The sequence below is a fragment of the Phocoena sinus genome, chromosome 11, assembly GCF_008692025.1.
Source record: "Phocoena sinus isolate mPhoSin1 chromosome 11, mPhoSin1.pri, whole genome shotgun sequence".
Lineage (NCBI taxonomy): Eukaryota > Metazoa > Chordata > Mammalia > Artiodactyla > Phocoenidae > Phocoena > Phocoena sinus.
In genome coordinates, this window is record NC_045773.1 from 100,594,243 (window position 1) to 100,620,927 (window position 26,685).

At 44.1% G+C, this 26,685-nt stretch overlaps 1 protein-coding gene across 2 annotated transcripts in view; it reads left to right on the forward strand.

Moving 5' to 3' along the window:
* The window catches only part of LYRM4 (LYR motif containing 4), a 113,062-nt gene that overhangs the window by 9,197 nt on the left and 77,180 nt on the right, over positions 1-26,685 (forward strand). For both annotated transcript variants that reach the window (XM_032650244.1, XM_032650245.1), the window contains exon 2: positions 20,763-20,883. In XM_032650244.1, the coding sequence (XP_032506135.1) occupies positions 20,763-20,883 (121 nt within the window). The remainder of the gene's footprint in view (positions 1-20,762; positions 20,884-26,685) is intronic.

Below are 26,685 nucleotides of genomic sequence, written 5' to 3' on the forward strand. Positions count from 1 at the left end.
TCAATTATGTAGCTTTCGTATATTAATGTTATTGTCAGTTTATCCGTCATCTGTGTCCCATTAGTTGACTGTATCTGTTCCCAGGGTAATTATTTGTTTTATTTACTAGTTGGCTACTACCTTCATTGGATGTCATTAATGCATCTGTTAGCCTTATATTTATTCTTTTGTTCCTGGGCTAATTTTTTGAGTACGTTTAGTACCCCACCTTTGGCCTAGTTTATTCAAAATTACTTATATGATCAATTCATTATAATTATAAGTATTACTCTGTAGCATAACTATTCATTTAATGCCTCCATACATTTCTTTTTGCCTGCCCACGTTTTGAGAATAAATGCGAAGATTTTCCCTGTATAATTATCCCTCTCCTACGTCTGATCTCTAGGAGTAGTGTTTTCACCAGAAGTCACTTCCATAGGCAGAAGCATCTCTTAAAACCCTTTTTGCCCTTTACTGAGCAAAAAGCTAAATTAATCGAGGAAATAGTTCCTTGCAGCCAGACTGGAGCCAGAAAAAGCCACTGACCCTGTATCCTGGTCTAATTGTCTCCCATTCATTGATTCACCAAGTCTTCCGGAGCACTCACCGTATGCCAGAGTCGTGCTCTGTGCCTCTCCTTCCCGGACTGCGGAAGAACAGCTTTCAGCCCTGGTTGAAGCGGTAAACAAGCTTTTAGTGGCAACCTAATGCTTTATCCCAGACTTAAAACCCTAAAGGAAGGAAAGCCCTGGTGGACCTATAACAACGAGAGCAGACCCCGATCGGGCAGCCTCCAAGCAGGGACGTTGCTCACAGGCTCTGGCCTGTGTGGGCCCCAAATCCTGACTGCGACGTTCAGTCCCTGCATCCGGCGCCGGCCCCTCTCCCTCTCCGTGTTGGAAGGACGCCTGTCACTGGAGACTGTGATATTCAGTTTCTGGGCTCGGTCCTTGCCCTTTTCCCTCTCCACACTTTCCCGGTAATGTTATCCGTCGCTGCCTGTGTGTTGACTTCCCCGGCTGTTTGCAGCCCAGGCCCCTGTCCCGCGACCAGACGCCTCACCTGCTCTCGCCTCCTGCACGCCCTGCAGAGGTGCAGGAGGTGACTCAGCACCCACACCTGCCAGCATGCCTGCTTCCTCCCCATCCCGCCCCGTCCAGCCTGGCCGCTCGGGCCCGCCCCCGCCCCTCTGCTCCTCCCTGGGATGGCTGTGCGCGTCCTCTGCTGGAGGCCCCCTCTGCACCCTCCTCCTCCCCGTGAGGCCTCTACACGCAGGCGCTAACCTAGCGAGCTGGGTGCCAGACAGCACGGCCTAAACGTGGTGGATGGAAGATTTCTGGGAAGAAGTGCGATAGTTCGTCCAACTTAAAGACCTTAAAAGGAGTAGCTGAACCTGAAACTCTGAAGGCCAAAATGTGCACACTCTCACCCAGCCAGTCTCCTCCCCTTGCTTGAAACGCCCCAGAGGCTCTTCTGGCCTTCAGGTAAAATTCCCTCCCGGATTCACGTGCTCCCCCAGAGTCCTGCCTTCTCCCCTCCTGTCTACTTCTCACGTTTCCTGATGCCACGCAGCTTTAGGCCTTCATGTGATCACTTAATGAGGCCTGAACTTTCCTCCCCCACACAGCAAGTTCCTACTCATCCTTCACACTTCAGCTAACAGGCCAGCTCTTGGTAAGCTCTCTGAAACCTCCCAACCCCACTCTGCTCCCTTGTTTAAAAATATTAAAAGAAAGAGAAAGGAACATCTTTAGTTGCTTCTCACTTCTTTGGCGATAAAATCCTTACCACAGCCTGCATTTCTCTAGCCTTATGTCCTCTCACCTTCCCGTCAAGGGTTGGGGGAGCCCTTGCCTTGGCCTCCTCAGGTGTTCTGCTCCCTCTTCCCCGGGCCGTTCCTCTGTCTGGCAGGGCCCCCCTTCCGGTTCACACAGGCCACCTGTCCCTGCTCACTGGCCTGGCCCAGCAAAGACGCTCCCCAGCCCGGTCGGCTCTCACAGCCCATGGGCCTCTCCATCGGACACTTACACCGCTTGTAATTTTGCAGTTATTTTGTGATTATTTGAGCAATGTCTCCCCCACTAGTCGGACTGCAGGCTCCAGGAGGGCAAGGACTGTGTGTTTCCCTCACCACGGTCACCCCAGCCAGCATCCCAGCCAGGCCCCAGTGTGGGCACCAGCACGTGGTGAATGGACGACTCCTGTTCTCGGGGCCCCCCCCACGTCCTCCAGATACCTTGTATAAATCCTGCTGTGATCACTCCCCCATCACTTTGCCCCTTATTTACTAGACTGTCATCCCCAGGGAGTGGGGACCATGTTTGAACCAACTTTGTCTCCTTAGTGACGGCACACCGTAAGCGCGTGAGAAATGTCTGAGCGAGCACTGTGTGTGGGTAACTGCTTATTAACAGGCAGCAGCGGAAAGATTTTGGTGAATGGCCGGGGTGACCGTGTTTAGGACCCAGACGGTTACATCGTTTTGTTTTCCTTCCTACCTCTTCATAGATCAGAATACAGAGGAACCACGTTTTCCCAAGCCATATTTATAGCCATCCTTTTTTCCCCCAGAAATTTACCTATTATATTTTAAAATGACTTTCTGTGAGTGAAATCAGCATCGTATCTTTCTCACTGGGAACAGCCTAATGTAAACGTCTGCAAAGTCCTAACGCATAACCACACAGGAATCCAAGCCCCTTCGCCAGTCTGGGGGAGACCATGAGCCAGTGCGAGCAGTGACAGCAGGAACCAGGGGCCTCAGGGGTCGGTGCTCCCAGCCGGCACCCGTCAGCACCCACTGGCCTCCGCGCCTGGTGTTCGAATTCCCAGATGCTTACTGCCGCTACCGGCTCGCCCATCCTCATTGCCACCTTTGCTGCGGCCCGTCGGGCATGCAATGCAGGGCACCGCTGTCTCCTGGTCTGTCTCCCTCCCTTCCAGGTGGAAGGCCCCTCACATGCACCCCGACCTCTCACACCCGCTTCAACCCCTGTGCTCTGATGATCCGCCCCTCCGTGCATCCTTTCCCCAGCCTGCAAACCAAGGGCCTCCTTCCTGTCCTGGCTGGGCTACCAAACCGAACGGGTCCAAGCTAAAAACCTGCATCCCTCCCTACCGCATTCTGGCCCTCCTGGCGAGCGGGCCTCCTGCATGCCCCCTGCTGGGCGATGCTCGGCTCTCAGGCTGGAAGCCACCTTACCTGTTCTCCTGACTGTACCACAGCCAGTCAGTTGTCTCGCCCAGCGGGTCATGTCCTGTGCTTATCCTACCAGGAAGCACTTAGTGTCTGCACAGTGACTGTCTTTGCTGGCCCTCGCCAGTTGTTGTTGGGTTTTGTAACAGCCTTCTGCTCTCCGCCTCCTGTTCTTGGTTCTTACCAGGCGTCCTTCACGTTTGCCGCCAGAATGTTTTTCTGAGTCTCATCACAGCACTCTGACGTCTGTGTTTAAAAGTAGCGCAGAGAGTTAACAGTAGCAGACTTCTTCCTTTAGAAGCAAATTGGTCAAGAAACTTTGACTAGGTAGAACTCAAATGAATAAATGCTGATTGAGAGGCAAGTAAATATAAGCCATAGTGTAGGATTATGAGTAACTATGTCTAAGGCATTATCTATATGAAATATGTTTAATTTGCTTGTAAAATTCAGGTATTCAAATAGATTAGTTTTTTTGCTGCTGGAAATATTAAGAATTGATCCTGAGTCAAATTTTGCATCTGCTTCCTATCATATTGAAGCTTTAACAAAATAAATAGGATCATAAAATTAACATTTTATTGTTCTTCAGAGATCTGTATTCACTTCACTACTCTCACTGAATTAAATTACCTTTAGTTATTTGTTTATATAAGGATAAAAGGACAAGTCAACTTGACAGAATAAAATATGGATTATTTACAAGGCCTTTGGACTTTCTCTTATTTAAAGGCATATGAATTTGTTAGCTGACTTAACTTATGTATCTTGTGCTTATGTAAGTTTGGATAATCAATAATGCCCCTTTACATAGTAATTCTCTAATAAGAAAAAATTCTTTTTTAGCATGAGTATAGAATTACCCTGCAGACCTTGTCTTGAATGACAGTAGCTTCTCAACACTTGTTTTGCTATATTGTGGTTAAATTAAATTTATTTGAACTGGCCTGGGGACCTTACCATCTTTTAGTGCTATTGTTCCAAATTCTCAATTCATAAATAAGAAATTTTGGAACCCCATCCTTTCTCACACTGAAAAGAATCTGCATTTAATTTTATTCTTAATTGAGGAAATCAGGAAAATAAGGGTAAGAAAACCCAAATGAGAGCTGGAATGAGGTTAGCAAGCAAACTGAGTTCTTGGAAGACTGAACATTTGGCAGCCATAGTACCGCCTCCGGTCCCTGAGCTTCCCAGGAGCCAGAGGGGACCATGAGTAGTTACGTGAGTCACAGTGTCATGATACAAGAGCAGCTGTGTGCCTAGAAGTGCAAGTCTTCCTGGTACTTGTGGCTCGTTGTATGCAGGGCCACCTTCTTAGCTTAAGTTCCATGGGGCAGTTTCTCCTGGCATCTCATAATCTTGACTAATGGCACAAGCCCCCAGGGAATAAAGCAGTTCTGCAAGCGACCAAGATTGCAAGTGCCTGGTGTAGAGTACCCAGAGGGATAGGTAGAGGGCTTGCCTTTTAGTGAATCCTCCATAAATAGTATTTATTTCTAAGTTTTGATTCATTTTGAATAGCAGTGGGTGTGAAGTTATGCTCCCAGATAAGATCTAGGCTAAGTAGAAAGCTTTGCCTCTACATTGAGGGATTTACCATGGCCAGAACCAGAAACCTCTGAGAATCTCAGATCCCCTCCAGTTCAAAACCTTCCAGTTCTATACCTTAGAGATTTTTTTAAGGGGCTATTATGATGGATGATCTGTTTAAACAAAAGAACTTTCAGGTGAGACACTCAAGTAAATTAGTTATAAAATGAACCCCTGTGTAACTAAATTGGTTTATTCTATAGAATTAGTGTGAGCTATGAGCCACTTAACATGTGCCCAAAATTAAGACTGGTTTCAGAAAATTTTATCTAAAGCTAATTTTTCAAATATCTTGAGCTCAGAGCCATTGTCTGTTAAGACTACTCTTGTTTGTTAAAGCTCGATATCTGCATTCACTAGAATGGCTTTCCCTCTGTGCTGAGAGAGAGAGATTTCACTACACTTTGTCCTTCTCAGGTGGTCATAGTTTTGTTGACATAGAGTCTCCCCCAGAAAGGTAAGAGTTTAGCGTTTAGCATACTGATAACATTTCTTCCCATTCGAGCCAATATATTATATATATTCGTCATCTCGAAACTAGTGAAAACATTTTATATTTTCAGTGGCAGTCAGTTAGTAAACACATTTTTTTCTGATGAAACTGCTTTGTAACCGAGTAAGCTTGGACCCAGAGGTAAAAGAATGGACCTTGAACTGTGTTCTTAAGACTAACACAACCAGATTATTTTTCTGTCTAAAGTATTCGGAAGTAACTTACCTCCACATATTTCACGTTTAATGGATCAGAATTGTGATGGTCAATTGTGTGTTCAAATGCTTTATGCCAAACATAGCAAATGTTGAAATAACAGTAACCGGAGGTATATGTAAATTCTTTCCAGAACTAATGTTACTAATTTGCTATAGTGTGTATTAAATGAATAGTAAAGAAAAGATACACACATGTAGTTAGTAGGTGAAAGATTAAAATAATATCTAAGATTGCTTGTTAGACTAAAACAATTCATACCTATCCTTTTAGTCTGTTTATATAATTCTTCTGGCTAAATGTAATTGAACTCTTTTTCCTGTTGGAATAGAAACCTTACAGTTATCATTGGGTCACAGGTTTTTGTGGGAGTTTTTCTCTCCTTGTATTCTAGCTAAATAAAATTTTTCAATTCAACAGTTGTTATAGAGCACCTACTGTGCGCAAAGCGTAGTATGTCCTGTGGGGACACAGAGATGGACGAGGTCTGGGCTCCTGTCAGGTGAGATAAAGAACCTGGAAGATGTGCCCATAAGTCCCAGCATCCCAGGCAGCACGATGCGGGGTAAGGGGGCTGGACAGCAGTGCTGCAGACAGAGTGCCACGGGGGCCAGAGGCCAGGAGATGGCACAGAAGGCAGATGTGCTCATTAGTGGGAACTAAACTCTGCTTGCGAGCTATAATACTGAAACCACAACTTCACCTTGAATATTATCCTACCCCCTTAATCTCATCACGACATATTACCAGAGGATTCCATCCTGTGGTGAGATCCTCATACTTTTTAAAAAGTAGTCTTCCTCTTTCCCTCTCTCCTTCCTCCAAGACTCTGTATTCCTTCTTCCGTATTTTTCTTTCCTTTCCCATATGTTTTCCCAGTCATATAGAAATAAGGGATTTTGAATTCTATATTTGTCTTTGGCCTCCCTTTGCAGAATGGCTCTCCACTCTGGTGAAATTCCTTTCATCCTTCAAGGATGTCAACCTCCCTAGAAAGACTTCCCAGACCCCCAGGCTGAGTTACTCCCTCCTTCCTCTCTATTCTCAGAGCACTTCCCATATAGTCCCGTTATAAGATACAGTGATTTATAGTGTGTCCCAACCCCGGGAGCTTTGTGAAACCATGGCCGGTTTCCACTTGGATCCTAAGCACCTCACGCCGAGTCTGGGGCCTAACGGATGAGTGCGAGCGAATGAGCAAAGACCTTCCTTTGAGTAGTAAGTGCATCTCACAAAAGTCTTCTTTTCTCTGCATCTCGGCGATATTCGATACAAACAGAAAGAATATTTTTAAATAATGGTGAAGAGTCCCTCAAAATTAACATTTCAAATATAAAGCAGCCTAAATTTAGTCCTCTTAAATAATGAGAGTTTTTATTTTGTTGGGTTTTTTTTTAACATCATGATAGAAAATATATGGTACAGGCTGTTTCAAGAAATATGGCTTGAAATTAGAGTCAGAATTTTGACCACCCTTCTTTATACAGAGTAAGATGGTTAGTTACAGTGAAGTGAAGGGACAGGCTGAGGAAAGGGCTATAGAATACCAGCCTGACACAGGACACTCAGGTAAGACCAGGTTCTACATCCACGGATCAGCATCTTCTCAAAACCAGGAGTGCCCGCAGTCCTGAGCACTGAGGCTAAGACCACTGTAGGGGAGGAAAAACTTACTCAACTCTCTTATGCTCTGTGCACGGAGCCTGTGAATTAAACTGTCAGAAGACTAACAGGAGAGACCATGTATGAATTTTATTTCATGTTAATATTTTTGCATAGCATGGAAGGAGCTTCATAGAAAAGTGGCAGCCCCAAAGAAGCAGTTAGACTTGGGGGCTTGTGTACCATTTTTACAAAGGGCGGTAAATTGTGGAGCAGTGACTAGACAAAGCCAAAGGATTTGGGCAGCTAAGGACAGGATATTGTTGGAAATTGATAGGAAATATATGGGGGAAACTAACAGAAGACAGGGTTATTTTAGTGTGGTTTGTGTAGACTCATCTCAGCATAAACTCCCCATATCTGGTGGTAAGAATGTTCTCTTCTTCCTGGTACCAGGAGGACACCTTTCTCATGGGAAATTTATGCCCTGCTTTTGGCAGAGAAGAGAAGGGCAGAGAGCCCTTCCTGCATCTGCTGTTTCTCAGTTGCCTTCAGCTCAAAATAACCAAATGCCGAAGTGGCATATTAGGGCGTGGAATGTTCTCCCCTTCATTATCATGATTTGACTTTGGACTTGGCTGTGGGATCTGTATGGTGGGGACCTTTTGGAAGAAGGGGCGGGGAATATACTGACAATCTTTGCTGTGACTCATGGGCCTCACACATCTAAGATCAGCTGATGCACTTGGTAGGCTGTGTTGCCAGAGGGTTAGAGGAGATACAGGTGCAGCTGTGCCTGGTTTGCGGCAGGTGCCCTGGATCCATTAGCTGCTGTGAGAGGAGGGTCTGTAAGTAGCCTCTAATGAATGAGCAGGACTTGCCTGTGGGAACTGTTGGCACACGCCTGGGACCGGCCCTTTCAGCCTCCAGCCTCTGAACCTTGAAGGGGCTGCCTGGGTAGAAGTTTTGTCCAGATCAGCATTTCCCAAAATGTAATGGGTGTTACTGGAGTGGGGAGAAGCCCTGTGAAGGAATCTAGGTGCCTAACTTTGCTTTCTCACATTTCCAGGTATCTTCACTGCTTTAATGTGTAAATATTCTTTGTGGCTCTTCCTGCAGGAATGCTGGTATTTTCACGCAGTGCATGGTGAGAAGTGTGGGTCCACATGTCAGATCTGACTCTCTCCTGCTTTGGGCTCTTGAAAGCACTTCTAGGCAGTTGGAGGGCTCCCCAAATCTGCCACATCACCCATTGTCTGCCTGCCATCGTTGGTCTTATCCATGAGACCTCCTTATATCTAGAAAACATACGTTGCTCACTTATTCTTGCTGGTGACGAATGGCAGGAGGAAAGGATAAAATAAACAAAAACGCATTTTATTTGGCTTCTTTTTAGCAGCACTGATAGGAAATTTTAATGAAGACATTTGAGTTTAATGACGGAGAGGAATTTTTATTGTTTGTGCTTTATTTTCCCCCATAAAGTGGAAAATCCAAAATTAATTGAATATTCTACCATATATAGTTATTCTCCTCAAATTTAAATCATTTAAAAGTCCTGTCTTACATTGGCATGGTTCACACTGTAATTTTAAAATAAAATTTTTAAAGCTGTATTCTGTAGTCTAACTTTTAACACTTATTACATGATGAAAGCTTTTTTAATACCAGGTCAAGCTCATCTCAGGTAGATGAGGGGGTCGCAGGGGAAGAAGCAAAAAATCCCATCCCTGCACATGGAGCTTTCATGTCGTGGTGACCCTTTTAAAAGAAATATGGCCAGATCCATAAGAAGAGGATATGTATATGTGAAGACACTTAATACTTGAGCATTATCTTTGGTTTTTCCCTCACAGGAGTAGTTTGAAGGACTCCACAAATGAAGGACATGTTTCTCTTTTGGTCCAGGAACATGTGAGGAGGGGACTGTGGGTCTGAGCTCTTCGAGTCCAGCTTGCGGGGCACCCGTGCTGTCTACACAGCCGTGTCTAAAACCAAGAAATGGGGAAGCCAGGACCCCGCCGCTGCGCGATCTATATGCCTCCCTGCCACAAAGCTAGACAGTGTTTTATAGGTGGCCTTTACTTTGATAAATTGGTTTACATTTTGAAAAATCTTGTTTGCAGCAAAATGTCAGTGGCAATAAGGATAGATCCAAGTGGTAATTAGAAGTTTAATTTTGATGAATTGTAGGTTAAAGATCTTAAATGTTTTTATGCACCAAAAAGGAAGCCTGGACAGAAACACTCCTAAACTTTTCCTCTAGGGCCTGAGGAGAGCATCTGCTACAGGACAGTGGAACTTTTCTTTCTTTCCGTTATTTATTGTTGTTTTTTTTTTTTGAAGAGACTGTTACGTTTTTAAAAATCCCCATAGAACTGTACCTAAAATCTGCAGTTATATAAAAATGGTTTTTAGGTCATAGTGTTTTGAATGTACTTTTTGTTATATGTACATAATTTTCATATTTATTATTTTAATACATAGAGGCCATTAATTTACCATAATTCCTTACACACACATCTGTCGTTTCCATAACTACACCTGGGCAACTGAACTCAGCTGGACAAAAATCACCCAGTTTGGCAAATGGGTACTGGGTGTTACCAACCTCAGCTGGCTCTTCTCATTGCATAGAGAGTTCTGGAAGTCTGGTCAGGCTCTCTGTTTCTGAAATAATTGTTTTAAATTCCTCTTCTCAAACTTCCAATCCTCCTCACTCTTTTTTTATAATTTTGTTTTCTGATGTATACTCCAGAAGCCATAACATAAAAGAATAAACTCGTATTGGCACAAAAACAGAAATATAGATCAAAGGAATAGGATAGAAATCCCAGAGATAAACCCACGCACATATGGTCACCTTATTTTTGTGTGTGTGTGTGTGTGTGTGATACGCGGGCCTCTCACTGTTGTGGCCTCTCCCTCACGCGCAGGCTCAGCGGCCATGGCTCACGGGCCCAGCCGCTCCGAGGCATGTGGGATCTTCCCGGACCGGGGCACGAACCCGTGTCCCCTGCATCAGCAGGCGGACTCTCAACCACTGTGCCACCAGGGAAGCCCCCGGTCACCTTATTATTGATAAAGGAGGCAAGAATATACAATGGAGAAAAGACAGCCTCTTCAAAGTGGTGCTGGGAAAACTGGACAACTACATGTAAAAGAATGAAATTAGAACACTCCCTAACACCATACACAAAAATAAACTCAAAATGGATTAAAGACCTAAATGTAAGGCCAGACGCTATAAAGCTCTTAGAGGAAAACATAGGCAGAACACTCTATGACATAAGTCACAGCAAGATCCTTTTTGACCCACCTCCTAGAGTAATGGAAACAAAACCAAAAATTAACAAATGGGACCTAAGGAAACTTAAAAGCTTTTGCATAGTAAAGGAAACCATAAACAAGACAAAAAGACAACCCTCAGAATGGGAGAAAATATTTGCAAATGAAGCAGCTGACAAAGGATTAACCTCCAAAATTTATAAGCAGCTCATGCAACTCAATATCAAAACAACAAACAACCCAATCCAAAAATGGGCAGAAGACCTAAATAGACATTTCTCCAAAGAAGAGATACAGATGGACAACAAACACATGAAAGGATGCTCAACATCACTAATCATTAGAGAAATGCAAGTCAAAACAATGGGGTATCACCTCACACCAGTCAGAATGGCCATCATCAAAAAATCTACAAACAGTAAATGCTGGAGAGGGTGTGGAGAAAAGGGAACCCTCTTGCACTGTTGGTGGGAATGTAAATTGATACAGCCACTGTGAAGAACAGTATGGAGGTTCCTTAAAAAGCTAAAAATAGAACTACCATATGACCCAGCAATCCCACTACTGGGCATATACGCTGAGAAAACCAGAATTCAAAAAGAGTCATGTACCACAATGTTCATTGCAGCTCTATGTACAATAGCCAGGAAGTGGAAGCAACATAAGTGTCCATCGACAGATGAATGGATAAAGAAGATGTGACACATATATACAATGGAATATTACTCAGCCATGAAAAGAAACAAAATTGAGTTATTTGTGGTGAGGTGGATGGACCTAGAGTCTGTCATACAGAGTGAAGTAAGTCAGAAAGAGAAAAACAAATACCGTATGCTAACACATATGTATGGAACCCAAAAAAAAAAAAAATGGTTCTGAAGAACCTAGGGGCAGAACAAGAATAAAGATGCAGACGTAGAGAATGGACTTGAGGATATGGAGGGCTCAGCAGCCATGGCCCACTATTGTCAATTTTTCTTTTATTGTGGTAAATTACTGATTTTGTTATGTCATTAGGCACTTTTAAATAATTCATAAGTAATGACTATTGTAATAATTTAGAAAGCATAAATTCCAATAATCAAAACTAATTATTGTTAACATGCTGTTTCCTTGTAGTTTTTCTGTACCTATATTTTACCTAATTGAGAGCATCCCGAATGTAAAGTTATATCCTTCATTTCAGGAAACTTAACATTAGAGGGTAAAGTTAGATTCCATATTCAACATCTTCCACTAAAATTAATTCCAGGAAGATCAAAGAGTTAAACATAAAAAGGTAAATCATAAAAATTTTCAAGAATACATGGGTGAATATTTTTTGTGATTTCACAGTAGAGAAGACTTTTGTACATACATATTATATAACCAGAAGTCATAACATGAAAAGTGTTACACTTTACTGCGTAAGAACTGAATGTTTTTACCTGACAAACCACACACACATAAAGTCAAATGACAGTCCAAGGAGAACATTGCAACTCACCCCAAAGGGATAGTTTCCTTAACACCTTCCTAAATAGGTCTTACAAATCAATCAAAAAGACACATCACTCAGTTAAGAAAAGGCAAAGGTTATTAACAGACACAGAGGGCTTTAAACTTGTGAAAAGGTGGTCAGCAGCACTCATAACAAGAAAAATGTCATTAAAAGTGAAATGAGAGGGGCTTCCCTGGTGGCGCAGTGGTTGAGAGTCCGCCTGCCAATGCAGGGGACACGGGTTCGTGCCCTGGTCTGGAAGGATCCCACATGCCGCGGAGCAGCTGGGCCCATGGGCCATGGCCGCTGAGCCTGCACGTCCAGAGCCTGTGCTCCGCAACGGGAGAGGCCGCAACAGCGAGAGGCCCGCGTACTGCAAAAAAAAAAAAAAAAAAAGTGAAATAAGAGACCGTTTTTCATCTGTTAGGTTAGCAAAGATCAGAAAGTTTGATGACACATGTTGGCAATAATGTTGAAAACCAGCAACTTACATGTTGCTGATGGAAGCTTGGACCGGTCCCTCTGCAGAGAGAACTTTGATGATATTTTATCAAATCTACCATATACATATCCTTTGCCCTACCGGTTCCATTTCTACGAATTGTTCCCACAGACACACATGCACGTAATGCTATAGTAATAGCAAGATCAGAAACAACCTACATACCCATTAATAAGGGGCCCACTAAATGGACTGTAATTCACGCATATGGTGGAACCCTGCACAGCCCTTTATGGGTCAGCTCATTTGTACTGACAGGAAATGATTGCTCAGATACATTTTTATTCAGGAATTAGAGGTGCGCCATATGTTTAGAACTCCATTACTTATGAAGAGAAGTATACACATAGCGGGTATAATACGAACCCAGTATCTCTGGTAGGCTACACAGGCTACACAGGAACCTGGCAACTGTGATTGCATCTCGAGAGAACAGGGTCTGGAGCGGGAGGGAGACTGATAATTCTCCTTACACCTTTTTATACCTCCGACTTTAGTATCTGCGGCTTTAAGGTTTTTGAAGCATCTCTTTTAAAAGCTGCATGATGTCATCATTTATGAACATTTAAGGTTGTTTCTATTTTTAATGCTTATAAACAATTCTGTAATGCATATCTTTCTGTATACATCTTTGTACATATTTCAGATTGTTTCTGTAGGATCACTAAGAATAGAATTAGTGGATAAAAGATAATGAACATCATTATACATTATGATGTATGATAGTATCTTCCCCACAGGAGATATAGTTCATATCCCACCATCAGGCTGTACATGCCCTTTAGGTTTTTATATTATTATTATTTATTTATTTATTTTTGTCTGCGTTGGGTCTTTGTTGATGTGCGCAGGCTTTTCTCTAGTTGCGGCGAGTGGGGGCTACTCTTCATTGCAGTGCACGGGCTTCTCATCGCTGTGGCTTCTCTTGTTGTGGAGCATGGGCTCTAGGCACCTGGGCTTCAGTGGTTGTGGCACTCGGTCTCAGTAGTTGTAGCTCATGGGCTCTAGAATGCAGGCTCAGTAGTTGAGGTGCACGGGCTTAGTTGCTCTGCGGCATGTGGGATCTTCCCGGACCAGGGCTCGAACCCGTGTCCCTTGCACTGGCAGGCAGATTCTTAACCACTGCACTACCAGGGAAGCCCGAAACTCTCTTCGTCTTATTCATGTGCACACAGATGACCTGTCATATTATTGAATCAAGGAGTAAGTAAATATCAGCTATCCAGAATTTCCAGGGAATGCATCCTTCTGGGAAGCTGAGTTCCCATAGTTTACTAGACGTTGATGCTGTAATTATAGGAAACCTTCTTTAAATTTTGTCTCTTCGTTAGATATATTACACATTGATACGTGGACATGTGTCACAGAGTATAAATGTAATCTACTTTTCCTAGTTTTTTGGTTTTTATATATAAATTTATTTTTTGCTGCGTTGGGTCTTTGTTGCGGTGCGTGGGCTTCTCATTGCAGTGGCTTCTCTTGTTGCGGAGCACGGGCTCTAGGCTCACAGACTTCAGTAGTTGTGGCACGTGGGCTCAGCAGTTGTGGCTCCGCGGTGTGTGGGATCTTCCCGGACCAGGGCTCGAACCCGTGTCCCCTGCACTGGCAGGCAGATTCTTAACCACTGCGCCATGAGGGAAGTCCCACGCCCTTTACTTTTTAAAAAAATTCTGCTAATTTGATGGACAGAAAATGATACCTTGTTTAAATATACATTTCTTTGATTATGACCAAGGCTGAACATTCATATATTTATATCACCTGTCTCTCTAAATTTAGTCACTTTTTGGGCTCTCTCGTGAATTACTGGTCCGTGCTGCTCACTCATTTATTTACTGTGGTCCTTCTGTCCTTCTGTTCGATTTATATGCGCTACTTATATGCTAAGGATATTAATCTTTTGTCATATTTGTTTCTAACTGGGTCAGGTCTTTAAGGACGAGTAGGAGTTAGCCAAGAGATCGGGCTGGAGGAGGACACACCACATGTGGAGAAACAGCAGGCCTGCCTTCAGGAAGAACTGAGAAAACTCCAAGTCTTCCCCTAAAGCTGCAGGCAGTGTTTCATTCTGGAAGTGGTGCTGGGTGGGGTGGGATTGATGAACAGGAATATACCGTCCATGCTAATGCACTTGACCCTTATCCTGAAGATAATAGAAAACCGTTAGGGAATTGTAAACAGGGAAGTATGTAATGGGTGTTATTTACAGCTGCTCCCAAAACTGAGAGCCTTTGGTCTCCAGAGTGGATTTCTAATAGGAACTTTACCTCCTTACCCATACCCTTATCGTTGGCCATTGTCCTCCTTCTTAAAGTAATTAAACTCAGTTACTTCACTTACACTTAACTGCCTTTGTCACCAGCTCTTTCCCTCATAATGCTCGCAGCCCAGCCGCTTTTCCTAAGACATGCTTGGCACTTGAACTATTTGTAGCAGTACTTGGAGCAGTGTTGGGAGATAAGATGATCTTTTTAAGCTTTGTGATGCCAGAGACAATTTTCTTTAATGCCTTTGCAAAAGAATAAGAACTTGGCTCATCCCAAGTACTTGTCAAAGGTTGGATACTTGGGGTTTATTGGCCCCTGGAGGAGACACAGCTTGGAGTTGAAAATCCCAGACTGTGTTCAGCTGGGTTCAGAATCCAGCTCTGCCACTTACTGGACATTTGATCTTGGCCTTTTTTTTTTTTTTCCCAATCTCTGAGTTGTAGTTTGTGCAGATTAAATCAGATAATGTATATCCAGTTCTGAGCACAGTACCCCGTGCATGGTACCTGTGCCAGAAATCATAGGTATTATTTGTCCCTTTGGACCCTCAAAACAGCACTGGAAATGACTAGAAAGCACCCTTTTCTTTGTGGATTTTGAAAATAGAAATCTGAGGTTATACTTATCTGTGTTGCATTCAGTATTACCTGCTTAAAGTTCTTTTTTTATCCTTTCTTAAAATATTTTTCCTCTGACCTTGGAGTTCAAGGTTTTAAAAGTAAATATCTTGCCATTGGCATTGTCATCTGGTTAAGTCTCAATGAACCGTCTCAATTTTTTATAATCACTTCTGAAATATTCTCTCCATTAGAACTTTAATTACCTACACAGTCCACTTTGTTCACACTTATTATTCATAAGTTATATACCTTTGCCCTCTTCTGAAGGTTATTTTTTTCTTACATATTTCTCATCAACTTATCTTTCTGTGTTTTAGATTTGATTTCCTAGTTTGTCCTCTCTTCTGGCTTCTGTAATAACTGTTAATTTTTACTTCCTTCAGCTGTGTACATAATTATCCTCTAACATTGCCGTCTTTGTTTTGTGGGGGGTTTTTTTCCCTTTTTTTGCTTTTCTTAAAAGTGGGCAAATGTAATAATGTAGCTCCTATACTATTTATGTTTCAATTTTCTTTAGAAGTCAACCTATTGAAGAATAATTTACATACAATAAAGCATCCACTTTAAGTGTGAGGCTCAACCTTTTGACCAATATACAATCAAGAACTGTTCCATTGCCCCAGAAAGCCTCCTCAGACCCTCTGAGTTCCCTTTGCCTGGCTCTTATTTCCTCTTTCATGATTTGGGTGTGGATTTCATCCTCCAGCCGCCCCTGAGGCCAGTAACCTTGTTGATCTCCACCTCCCACAGTGCTTACATGATAGGCCTTCTAGACTTCCTCATTGGATTCTCATGGTGAATTTTGTCATCATTCCCTTTCAGAGGTTAATTCAATCTTTGTGCTACAACCCTTTCCATTCTATTTCTTTATCAGTTTCTTACTCTTTGTTGTGATTTCCTTACTGATTATTAGTATTTTTCTTGAAGGTCTCTTTGATATGATATTTGGATAAGTTTGTACATTTAGTAAATATTTATTAAGCACTCTCTCTGAGCCAGGCACAAGGAAGATAAAAGTCCATACTGTGTGGGGCTACCATTCCAGTGGGAACTTAAACGTTCATAAGAAGGAAGCTTTCTGCTCTGTTCCTTACCCAGAGTGCTTGTGACTTTCAGATGATCCTTGAGCTTCTCCTCTAAAGCTGTGACTATGCATTTTATTATACACAGCATACATACACCGTAATCCCAAGACTTGCATTAATCTGAGGTAAGAGCCTGAACCAAGATTAGAGCTGAGGGTTCGGAGAAGTGGAAGATGATGCAGAAGACTGTAAGTTGAAACAGTAAGATTTTGTGATTGTCTAAATGTAAGGAATTACGGGAAAGGAAGGAACTTAGGATGAATACCCAGATGTCTGACTTGGACAGTTGGCTGTCTGAGGATCCTCCTACCTAGGAATGAAATACCGGCCATGGGGAAAAGGGAAGAGAAGATGGTAACTTCAGTTTTCACAGTGTTCAGTGGGAGGATCTGTAGTGGGCATAGTGGGCGCCTTTTGTTGGCAAGTCCAAAAGGCAGTTAGGTTCTACGGATTGGTTTTATGGTCCAGAACCAATGGCATATATACATATATGGTAGTTGAAACCTTGGGCATAGATGCGGTTACTGGAAGACATGTTACTAAAATGAGGTCCAATATGGAGCCCTAGAGAATACAACATACAAGAGGTAGCAGGGTCAGATAAGCCCGCACGGAAGACTAGGAAGAAACAGCTCGTAGACCTAAAGGTTAAGAGGAGAGACTAGCCAGCTGCGGAACTCTCCATCTGCAGAGCAAAGATAGATACCTCAGTAACGGTTTGCAAACACTGTCATCTGTCTCACTATAAAAGTTGACTGTAAAGATCTTACTTTACTACGTATTATGAAAATTTTTGTTACCTAAAATCGGTGGCCTATGTATGCACTGAGTGGCCTTTAGATATTAAGGCTTGATGAATCTTAAGACTTGACCTCAAGAAGTGAGCAGACAGCAGTGTCACGGAAGCACACATCGTGGTTTCATCAGACAGTATGGCCTCAAAGGTGTGTGAGGGTGGACAGATGACCCGAAGCAGCAGTAGGGTCCAAGGGCGTAGCAGCACTCTCAGCCCCGTGGAGTCTGGAGGCGGGGTGAAGCAGCTTCCCCCTAGTGGCTGCGAGGGAAGCATGTCTTCAGGAGCAGGGCACCTCCGAGTTAAGGCCGGTGGAGGGAGGACGTCCTTCCAGGCAGGTGCAGGAGTTTGCCCCAAAGAGGCCAAGAGAAAGGGTTGAGTCGTTTTGTTACTGGAATACTTGGCTTGGGGCTGTGGGAAGGGGAGAAGGCACAGGTGTTTTTACAGGATGGATAGGCAGAGAAGCCAGCATGTGGGGTGGTGACGAAGGATGACAGAAATGAGGATATTACATCAGCTGGTTGCCAGATGACACCTCTTGCCCGCTGAAGCCAACGTGAGCCTCCAGGTGCTGGGCGGCTGTGATTATTATGGCCTGCATTTGGCTGACAGTGGTTCTGGAAAGAGGTGAAGCAGGACCTCAGGCACTGTAGAGCTGTCGTTCCTGCCGGCCGTATTGCCCTGCGCCAGGGACGTTGGAGTGGCTGGAAGAATCTCACAAAGGAGTTTGATCCTTGCAGTGGGGAAGGGATAGCCAGTAGCACCTGTGTACACTGGAGGTCTGTTGGCACGGAGCAGGGAGAGGGGGTGGAGAAGAAGAGACTCGTGGGAATCTGCTGCACGAAGTAGCGCTAAGAAACTGCAGAGTTTCCGGAGGGTAGAGGCAGAGCAGTGACGTGTTAGCAGAACCACCTGCCGTTTCTGTGGATGCCGTCTACTTTCTCATGGTAGCCGTTGCCGTTCTGTTGCCCTTTACGTGTTAATTTTTTGTCTTATTTCAGACAGCCTCCGTCTCCCGCTAGGGTCGCCCCAATGCAGGCCGTTGTGCAGCAGCTGTTGGCTGCCATCTCCTTGGCAGCATCTCACGTTTTTCTTCGAAATGTTCTTGCTTAGTGATACAGTCAAGGGACTGATGGCAAGAACGTGTTCGAGGATAAGTGGTTTCCCTTGGCAGCGGTGAAAAAAACGCAAATGATACAAACCAAGGCGGGGCAGGATTGAAATAATTGGTGGTTAGCCCCTTCCTAGAAAACGGGAAGACTCAGCCCGATTTGTGATTGCCTTCACAAAATGATGACCATTTGAAATGAGAATCATATAAGTAAAAACTGTTCATGCAGTAGTGGTTCTATGGTCCAGAACCAGCGCAGTGTCTTCTCTTGGGGCAAAGGGAAGTGCCTGTGCTCTAGACGTGGGGGGGGGGGGGGGGGGTGTGAGCAAGAAAGGGGGGAGGGGACCTTTCCATGTCACTCGTTCCACAGGTGCAGCCAGAATTGGAATGACAGCTTTTGATTTTGCTTCAGACACATTTAATTGGAAGATCAAGAGCTTCGTTCCTTTAGGTATAGACTTTGGGGAGACTAGAATACACAAAGGCACACTTAGAACGCTGACCTTGAGCTCAAATGATACAAATTGTTGAGTGTCTTCGGCTATTTTCTAATTTCCTTAAACTTTAGAAGAACTTGGGTCGCTGCGTCCCGAGACGCACTCCTTTGCTCCTAGCTCTTCTGGCTAGGTGCTGGCTTTTAGGAGAATGGATTCAGTAGTGACTACTATCGCCCGTGGTATTTTTCCAAAAAGGAGAATTGAAACACTGGATGAGTCCCTGAGGTAAATTCCTGTTGTAAAACCAAGCCTGCATATGGAACGAAATATTAGAATTAAACTATTTTGTTCCTTCTCTATTCCCATCACCACCAGAAAGAAACTGTTTTGGAGGAGCGTGTGGGTGTGAGGGAGAGCAGTGATGTTGTGTGACACAAATAACCAGTATGTTGTGCACGAAAGGTGCCGGAGATTGCTTTAGCCACCCAGCTGCTGCCTGCAGTCTTGTTAGATCAGCAGCTGTACCTGAGGAAAAGCTATATAAATCTATGTATGTATATCCATTTCCAATCCCCGTGACCCTGAGATAGATGCCGAGCGCCCAGAAGCTCCACGGCAAGCACTCCAGAAGGCTCCCATGGGGCTCAGATGAGAGACTCCACAGCAGCTCGCACCCTGAAGTGCAGGCTCCTGAACCGTCCGCTTTTCTCCCTGTGGTTCTTAACGTTACAAGATTTCATTTCCTCCTGCTTTTAAATGCAAATGGACTTGATATTTGAATGTTTAATTTTCTTTTACTTTAGGAAAGTTTATCTAAAACAAAATTAGTCCTCTCCAAAGTAAGGTTTCCCAGTTCAGTTGTATCCATCCCCCAGCTCCCGAGGAAACTGCATTCCCCTTCCCTCATTGCTCTGCTGCTTTTTCCGTTCTTCGGTTTCTAAATGGAACTAATGGTCTCACGTGGATTCTTTAGCTGGTGTTTCAAGGTAAGCGCAGAGCAACCGGAGATCGTACAAACACTAGAGACAGTCGCGTCTGGTGTGTCTGACTTGGGCGGCGTCTCCTTGGTCCTCGTTTCTGTCTGGTGAGGCTGAACAGGCTTCGGGGTTAAGGCCATCACTCTCTGAGTGTGGGAGTCCAGAGGTGGCTAATTATCCACACGACAGCCTGGTGTGACCCCAAGGGTGTAGGGTGAAGCACAGGCTGAGGTGAGGAGAGGGGGTACTGATTGCATTAAGGTGTAACAAGAAGAGGAAGAAGAAAAGAATAGCTTTCATTTCTTGAGTTTTTCTATGTACAGGTTTCGTACCAAATTCCAGACACACATTAGAAAGCCTAACCTTCCCAACAGCCCTGAGAGGTAGGCAGTATTAGGCCTGTTTGACAGGCGTAAGATGAGGAAACAGGGGCTTATGTTAAGAAGGTTGCCCAGGTTCTCACAAACAGAAGGAACTTGGAAAAGAATTCAAACCCAAGCCTGTCTGATGTGCAAGGCTTGCGCTTAAACCGCTGCCCTGAACTGCATGTGATGTATGTTGGGCGGGGCCGGGGGGAGTTCATGCGTGTGCACTTCAGAGATGGAGAAGAGCATTTGGTGTCATCTCCACTCTCCACTGTGGTAGGGTCGCAGTATGGATCCTTGCCTGTTACGTTTCACAAGAGAAGGTGGGATGAGACCGGAAAGCTGACCCAAGCGTGTCATCGATCACCGCCTTGGTACACACACATGCAGTGCATCGTGGCACCTGTCAGTTGTCGTGTTGTCTCTGCACATTGAAGGTTCAGTTATCCATGTTAATGGAGGGAGGCCAGTTGTGAATAACCGTAAAAAGCCAGTAATCTAAGGAGTGTTTCAGTAGCACTTTACCATTCACACCTGACTCGTTTGGAGTAGATTCATCTCCCCGAATCTTTCTTTTTGCTCAGTCATCCCAGGATAGTAATGGATGGGCCTGTTCCAAGAGCAGAGAGCAGAGGTGATTATCCACAGGGGCCTAGCAGACAGCTAATTCCTAAGGAACCACTTTTGAATTCATTTTTAAAAGCATCGTTTCAGACACACTGACACCTTTTCCTTTTTTCCCTGAATTCGTTTAGAAGTTACGCCATCAGGAGGATAAGAGATGCCTTCAGAGAAAATAAGAGTGTAAAGGATCCTGTACAAATCCAAGCCCTAATGAATAAAGCCAAAAGAGACCTTGGAATAATCCGTCGACAGGTAAGATGGTTCAGTGATGTACGGTTTTTCGTTAAGAGCTTTAAGCTTTGACATGTCCCCCTTGATTGGTGTTTGTGATTCACACCACAGGATCATGAAACTCTCTTCCTCTTTTTTGTTTTTATTTTTGGCTGTGTTGGGTCTTCGTTGCTGTGCACGGGCTTTCTCTAGGTGTGATGAGCGGGGGCTACTCTTGGTTGTGGTGCGCGGGCTTATCATCGCGGTGGCTTCTCTTGTTGTGGAGCACAGGCTCTAGGCGCCTGGGCTTCAGTGGTTGTGACACTCGGGCTCAGTAGTTGTGGCTCACAGGCTCTAGAGCGCAGGCTTAGTTAGTAGTTGTGGTGCACAGGCTTAGTTGCTCCGCGGCATGTGGGATCTTCCCGGACCAGGGCTCGAACCCGTGTCCCCTGCACTGACAGGTGGATTCTTAACCACTGCGCCACGAGGGAAGCCAGAAACTCTCTTCCTCCTATTCATGTGCACAAAGAAAGATGACCTGTCATATTATTGAATCAAGGAGTACGTAAATATCAGCTATCCAGAATTTCCAGGGAATGCATCCTTCTGGGAAGCTGAGTTCCCATAGTTTACTAGACGTTGATGCTGTAATTATAGGAAACCTTCTTTAAATTTTGTCTCTTCGTTAGATATATTACACATTGATACGTGGACATGTGTCACAGAGTATAAATGTAATCTACTTTTCCTAGTTTATATATATAAACTTATTTATTTATTTTTGGCTGCGTTGGGTCTTCGTTGCTGCGTGCAGGCTTTCTCTGGTTGAAGCAAGCAGCAGCTACTCTTCGTTGCGGTGCGCGGGCTTCTCCTTGCGGTAGCTTCTCTTGTTGCAGAGCATGGGCTCTAGGCTCATGGGCTTCAATAGTTGTGGCACGCGAGCTCGGTAGTTGTGGCTCCGCGGTGTGTGGGATCTTCCCGGACCAGGGCTCGAACCCGTGTCCCCTGCATTGGCAGGTGGGTTCTTGACCACTGTGCCACCAGGGAAGCCCTTTCCTAGTACTTTGAAGTCGTAATTCAAGATAATATTGCCCTTTTCTGGAAGACACTGCTATGAACCTAAATTCTGTTGCATGTGGAAGGTGTATCTGCAGGTGCAAACGGTGTGAAGCACAGCTGCTTAGGTACTGACCCCAGAAGGACCCGGCGGGGTTTTTATTTTCCTCCTGTAGAAGTGCTGGCGGTTGCCTTGGCTTGTGCTTGCTTTGCTCTTTCTCGTGAGGTGGATGGAGCACCTGCAGCAGCCTGGCCTCCTGGGTAGTGTGACGTGTCCTTCTCTCTGCAAAATTAACCAGGGAGCCGACGGCTAAAGCAGCCTGCTGGCGACTGGTTTTCTCACCCTCTAAAAAATCATCCTTTTCACTCTTTTTCTCTGATTTAGCAACAGTCACACCATAAGCTCCATTTCTGCTTCCCTTCGTTTTTCTCTCTTCCTTGCAGTGAATTTGTTTAGGGGTGGAGGGAAACCCCTTACATTTTCCTAAGATCTGCGAGTGTGTTGGAAAGGGCTTCTTTAGCATTGTCAGGAGATGCCAGCTTGGCTGACATTATGTCTTATCACGATATATGACGTGTATCGGGATATATGTTTATATCTCTGACCCTTCTTCATGCTTGACTCTATAAACAGTTCGATAAAGAAGCAGTATTAAAAACTAGTTTTCGTTTTATGTCAAAATTAATAGTCTTGTTATGTTGCCTACATAATGGAACAATCCCTTCTAGAATAACATTTCAGATTCAGACAACTCTCCCTGAGTTCTACAGTTATCTAGCAATAGGATAACTTGGCCACATTCAGACAAGCCTAGGAAATGATCTTTAACTAAGAGCATGAAAAGATAATAGGATAGTCAGAAAAAGAAACTGGTCTGCACGTTTGCACGTGTGTTAATAGAGGCAGAGAAAGGGGTTGCCATTTTAAAAACTCTAGAACAATGGCATTTTCCATGCATCAGTGGTTGAATTTTATGGGATGCTTTAGCACTGGAACTTGGAAAAACAAGCAGCCTGCGTCCTTATTTTGCATAAACTCTGGAAGATTCAGTTCTTTGGCACTTCCCCATGCAGAAGTTGGCAAGCACCTCCGAAACAGGCTGGTTTTATCTTTTACTGTAAAGTTGTTCGGAGTAGAGAGTGCTTAGAAAAGGGACCTGTAAGTAATCCGTGCCACCATTTCTTTAGTTATGCAATTGTCTGTGTCACTTGGTTTGAAATGCTTTTAGAAAAGAAGAAAAAAAAGAAAGGATAGACTGACTCTCACCAGACATTCCCAGTGGATCCACACAAAACAGACTCAAGCTCTGGGGCCACGGGTCGGGCCCTCCCCGGGACAGCCTGCCAGGTGCACCTTCCTGGATGGAGGGCGGAGCCTGCGCGGCCCGCTTCCAGGCCCAGGGCGTCTGTGTTAACTAGCAGAGCAGCAGGTGCTTCCCTTTCACGTCAAGATTGCTCCTGAACCCGAGCTTCACGTTGACCCGAGTTAGCTTACGAGATGCAGGCAATTCCCCGAGCCCCCTCGCTCGGAGCTGGCAAAGCTGGCCTTGGCCTAAAGGCCTAAAATAGCATCTGTATTTTCTTCATACTGGCTACTGTGACAGCTTCTAACTCGCCTCCCTGTCTGCCCCAGTGGTCTCTTCTCCACAGACTGCCAGGGTGAAAAATCAGAGCAGGTTACTGCCTGCTCAAAACCCTCCAGGGGCTTCATAGCCCCTTTTTCTTTAAACCTGGTGAAAACTAAAGTATCTGTACAAAGCTTGGGTTTATTTACAGCTGTGTGATACTCTCAGTGTTCATCAGAGTGTACCCTGGCAAGGCGACCCTTCAGTTCTTCTGGGCTCTGAGAGAGCAGACCTGGGTAACAGAGGTTCCCAACCGCTCATTCATGTAGCCTAGTGGATTGAGCACTGAACTTACACCCAAATAATGCTTTTACTCTACCAGTGATGGTATATACGTGTATCCAGCTATACAAGGGTTGTGTGTAACATAAGTATTTGGATGAAGAAATATATTGTTACTGTAGTACGTAATTTTACACTGAGGGGATCAGCTGGATGTCATGTTTTCTGATTCCGGATAACAACAAGGTGTTGGAGTTATACTATTTTTGCCAGCAGCTCTTTAGTGATGACAGGATTCCATACCGCATCAGCTATCCTTAAGCTAGTGTTTTTTTTAATGAAGCAATTCAAATAGTGGCTGTGTCAGACCCAGAACTATGAACCTGCCATTGTAAGCAGTTCAGAGCAGACATTATGTACAACCATTGAAGATACTAGGAAACGGGTTGATATTATGGATAGCAGCCTTTTAGTTAACCTGAGTGTGTGTGTATGTGAGATGAAGCATTTTCAGTGTTTAGCTTACACTTATTATTTTTGTGGATCACTAAAAGCAATGTGCCCAGTTTATTGGCATTTTGGGTGGTGATAAGTGAGAGTCTCTGAAACCATATTTTTTACTTCATCTGATACTTTATGGTTTAGTTTTTAAATGACCTTTCGAGAGGAACGTCCCACAATCACTTTCTGAATGTGCCTGTCGTGAGATGAGAAGCCATTGAACAGTGACAGGCCTCTCTCACGTGGGTCTCCGCAGCGCCTGTGCCAGTGCCCCATGGGGTGGTCAGAATTGAGTGAAAGGGATGCCTTACCTGGCCCCAGTGGGCACCCTGTAGAACAGCCTGTGAAAAGGTAGGAGTGTTTTATCTGTGTGTCTTGTGGGGAAAAGTAATAATGCACTTTATCTCTCTTCAAGTACACTTTTAGCTTAAGTACCATTTTGGTAGGTTCAGGGGAATCTCTAAAATTTACTTGGAAATTGTTTTTATGAAGGAGAGGAAAGTCAGTCCGTACATTAGGGGCATTTAAAATACATGGAAAGAATTATACATTATTCACAATATCCAAGAGGTGGAAGCAACCCAAATTTCCACCGACGGATGGATAAACAAAATGCGGCATTTACATACAATGGAATATTATTCAGCCCTTAAAAGGATGGAAGTTCTGACACAGGCTACAACATGGATGGACCTTGAGGACTGTGCTCAGTGAACTAAGCCAGACACAAAAGGACCAGTACCGTGTGATTCCGCTTATCTGAGGTCCCTAAAGTGGTCAATTCAAGGAGGTAGAAAGTAGGATGTTGGTTGCCAGGGGCTGGGAGAGCAGGAAAGGGGAGTTAGCGTTTAATGGGGACAGTTTCAGTTTTTCAGGATGAAAAAGTTCTAGAGATATGGTTTACAATAATGTGAACGTACTTAACACTACTGAACTATACGCTTAAAATTGGTTAAAATGGTAACTTTTTGTGGGGGTTTTTTTCACAATAAAAAAAATTCTCCTTTCCCCTAAAAGAGAACTATATAACCAGTCCTCAATTTTTCTCTTAATTGAGAAAAATAAAATTGAATGCCTCAGACATTGATAACTTGAGGCTGGGAAACCTAAGTCATCCGGAGCTGGAACTACAAGCCTTCAGCTTCTTATCTGTAAAATCAAAGGGTTATGCCGTAGTTTCTAAGGCTACTTCCAGTTCTAAAATGCCATGGTTCAACGTTTCACATCAGTATCTGTCCCCTTCTTGATTATTTGCAGAAATAATGATACATTTTAGAGTAAAGTACTCTATGCTCAGCTTCCCTTGACCATTTTTCACCAAGATCTTAACTTTCCAGAGTTTAGGTTATAGGTGAGCAAAGGGGTACGTCAGCCGTGTATTTATGCCATCGTAAATTCCTAAAACTTCTCTTGGTCTAACCTTTCTGCTACGAGGAAAGTCAAAAGATTGAATTATTTTATTGATGTTGCTTGCAGCTCTGCGGTTAGCCTTCCTTTCTGGTAGAAGCCATGTTACGGGTACTAAAGCATACCTCTGAGAACACTCTTTCAAAGAAAATGGAGTGGCATTTGAAGAGCAATAACGCGTGAGTGATGGGAATGCTCTCCCCAGTTCCTCCTCAGCGTTGATGCTCTTTCTGTTTGACTCCACCCTGCCCCCTGGCCCATCTCAGTCACGTGACACACAAACGCACTGTGTGCCTTGCAATCCATGCCCACAGTTTCTTTCCCTGTTTATCGAGCACCCCCTCTATGCCATATAATTATGAATTGGTTCTGTAAGTTTTTCGGAGGCAGAGTTGGGGTGGAATTCAGAGGTCTGTCCAAACCTCACAGAAGTTCTCTCTGGCTTGGACTGTTTGGGAGCCAAGCCCACCCTTCCTGTTCTGGATACCATCTATTCACTCATTTCATGGAACACAACATAGGGTTTACTGGCATATCCCAGCAGTGCTTTCCCCTGTGCCTCTATAGACCAGCTAAGATTAGATCCAAGGATCAATCTACGTATTAAAAAAATAGTAATAAAGCAGTCAGAGGCAAAGGAGATTTCTGTGCTCTGTCTCGGACTTGGATAAACATCCTCAGGAAATCAACATGAATTTATATACAACGACCAGAAAGAATTGCCCCCTAAGTGAACCCTGTGTCTTTTGGATATGTGAATCCTCTCAATAGGAATAAAAAATTCCCCAACCTCCTCAGAAGGTTTGAGAAAGCAGGGCAATGAGAAGGGTTTGTTGAGTTTTATAGCTTGGCCTATGTATGACATTTATTTTTTCAGCCTGTTCAATATATAGTTCCTCTGCAGCTACAAATAGACTTCTTCATACAAGAATTTAAACTAATTTCCTCTCTGCTTTTTCTGGAAATTCCTTTATTTCCTCAAGTCTGGGACAAGAGTCTTTTCGCACAGTTGGCATTCTTCTAGAAGAAATGT